Source organism: Cariama cristata, unplaced genomic scaffold (genome assembly GCF_000690535.1).
Source record: "Cariama cristata isolate BGI_N322 unplaced genomic scaffold, ASM69053v1 scaffold15305, whole genome shotgun sequence".
NCBI lineage: Eukaryota > Metazoa > Chordata > Aves > Cariamiformes > Cariamidae > Cariama > Cariama cristata.
In genome coordinates, this window is record NW_009617078.1 from 2,511 (window position 1) to 5,020 (window position 2,510).

The 2,510-nt window shown below is 38.1% G+C and overlaps 1 protein-coding gene across 1 annotated transcript in view; it reads right to left on the minus strand.

Annotated features, from left to right (window-relative positions):
• The window catches only part of FAM149A (family with sequence similarity 149, member A), a gene marked incomplete at its 3' end in the record, with an annotated part of 14,569 nt that overhangs the window by 2,477 nt on the left and 9,582 nt on the right, over positions 1–2,510 (minus strand). Inside the window, exons 8-11 of the mRNA XM_009700405.1 lie at positions 1,892–1,995; positions 1,462–1,686; positions 1,027–1,147; positions 124–252 (exon numbers count right to left, since the gene is read on the minus strand). Of these exons, the coding sequence (XP_009698707.1) occupies positions 124–252; positions 1,027–1,147; positions 1,462–1,686; positions 1,892–1,995 (579 nt within the window). The remainder of the gene's footprint in view (positions 1–123; positions 253–1,026; positions 1,148–1,461; positions 1,687–1,891; positions 1,996–2,510) is intronic.

The window sequence follows — 2,510 nt, forward strand, 5'->3', positions numbered from 1 at the left end:
AGGAGAGATCCAGTAAATTACATCTTCCATGATACCCAGTGAATGAGACCTTCTGTAGACAAACAGTGGGCATGAATGAAAGCTTCTTCACTTTTCCGTGTGTCTGCTTACACTGTAACATACCCTGAATGTATGAGTTGTGTTAGGCCTTGAAAACTGATCAATAATAACAGTTCTTTCTCTGAGTGGCCGTTGCTCTGTACCACCAGGCATTGCACTTGACACTCTGCTATAAGCATATCGTCCTCGATGCTGTGAGAATTAAAAAGAGTATTAAGAGAATGCAGCAATTGAATTGGTTAAAATAATAATTTTTCCATTGCCATGCAAAAAAACACATGAGAAGGAGAAAGAAAAATATGTTTTCACTAACCAAAAGCACCAATTGAAGTTAATTTAAGGGTACTCATACTTTTCAAACAGATTTGAGACTGTGTCCTAATACTAGCCTATAATCCCCAACAGCTTACGGTAATTAAAAAGATAATAACAGACTTTACATGTGTCACAATTCAAAGCATTATTCAGAAGCAAAATAATATCAACATGCCAATTAACTTTCATTCTGGTTATTTATTACTTCCCTACTCTTCAAAAATAGGCCAGTATCAACAAGATTTTTTTTTTTCAGTTGATGTCCTTTTCTGCTTCAGACAGCACAATTTTCTACTTATTATAACCTAACATTAGTGAATAAAACACTGAAAAGAGATATTTAAATCCAGATGCATAAAAGTGCAAGGTTACTATCTGGTCGGTTGGTTGGTTTTCTCTTTTTAAAACCTGATATTTCCGTTGTCAGAGAAAAGTCTTTCCATCACGACCTGTTTGTGACCTGAGGTTTTAAACTGGCCTCTCTTGCATTCTAATGGTACCACAACGTAACACACATTAGCATGTTAAGACCATGCATTAAATATGAATGAACACCAACTGTAAAATTGCTCATTTCAACCACTGGCACAGAGAAATTTATTTCCAAATGGTATTAAGTTCTTCACCAGCACAAAAGTGAACACAGCTTACAGAGCTCTGTTGCAGCCGAGGTACTGAAAGATATTGTTCAACAGCCTCTGAGTTTATTGGTGGTAACTTGTTCCGAGTTGCAGATGCACGAGCAGAAGACAAACGACTCGAGCTGGCACCCCTGTAGAATTTAAGGGTTCCTCTTTTAGGAAAATTCACAGTAAAGACTTCGTCACTGAAGTAATATGAAATTACTAAGCAGTACATTTCTTTACAGGAGTTCAACTACAGAAAGCAACAGCACGTAATAGTAATAAAAATATAAAACAAATGCCTCTCCCCAAAAAACACGGTTCTGCTTGCTTTCTTTTTCTCTCTGAATTCTAGAATCAGTAACAAATCTTAGATTGGTTCTCATGTATTTTGCAAAATCCTTCACTGGTGAAATTTCGGTAAAGTTCTGAGGAAAGCAAAGAATAAAATGAGAAAACTCACAATTTAGTCCCCCTAAGGATTTCATCATTGTACATATTAGGAGCTTTTGAGGAGAGTTGGTCAGAAGTGAGAGAAGGTAACCTACGATGGCTTGGTAGCTTCCTAGAAGATGCCAGCAGTACTCGAGATGAGAGAACACTGTTATCAGCAATTCTCCCCAACCTAGTGTGCACTGAATTTGGAGCACTGGAGCCAATGCTATGCTGTTTGTCGTCTTGCTCATTCCTAGGGAAAAAGGAAGAAGAACAAGACAGGGAATGAGGATGAAGAAAAAAAAGTAAAAGTATTTCTTAGAGTATAATTGCAACCTCTACAAATCATTGTCACATCAGTGATACACACAAAGGAAATGACTGCCTTCTTATTGCCTTTTTATAATTGCAAAACATAAATCATGCCACGTTTTAAAAATGTCAATACCAACACCTACTGTATTTTTTCTACTGTGGCAACATGCCTCTGTTGGAGTGGTTTTGCTTGAATTGTCATCACGCCATTCAAATCCCTACTGAAGTTGCTGGAAAAACGGTGAACCTAGTAAAAGCAAAAAATATGCATTATCTTTTTATGAAGGAAGACCTCAAAAAGCACATAGTTAGGAGATATTTTACTTGTTTCTTAGAAAAGTTTCTGTTAAGATGGTTCAGTAGAATTCTCAGTAGTTGATGAGGCAAACACGTTGTTTTGCTCATTTTAAACAGATTCTTACAAACAGAACTTGGGTAATTTAGCTACTGAATTGCAACTCAACTTGCAATATAAGTTTCAGTTCAAGCTGGAGTTTGATTCTCTGAAGTTTCCATTTTCTCTTAGCACAGTCCAGCCCAGGGGCACAGAGCCTCAGCATTACTTATCTAAGCATTTTACTTCTTCTGGTTGCCGGCACCACTACAGAACCAAGCACACCAAGAGGGAGCATGGAGGCTGCTGTGCTATCTCTTCCGTGTTCTTATCTCGCTATCTAACAAGTGTCGAATAAGAGCAGATGGAAGAGAATGAAGTTACTTGAGCTGAACAGAGAGTCGGGGAGGGGGGGGGGGGGGGGGAGA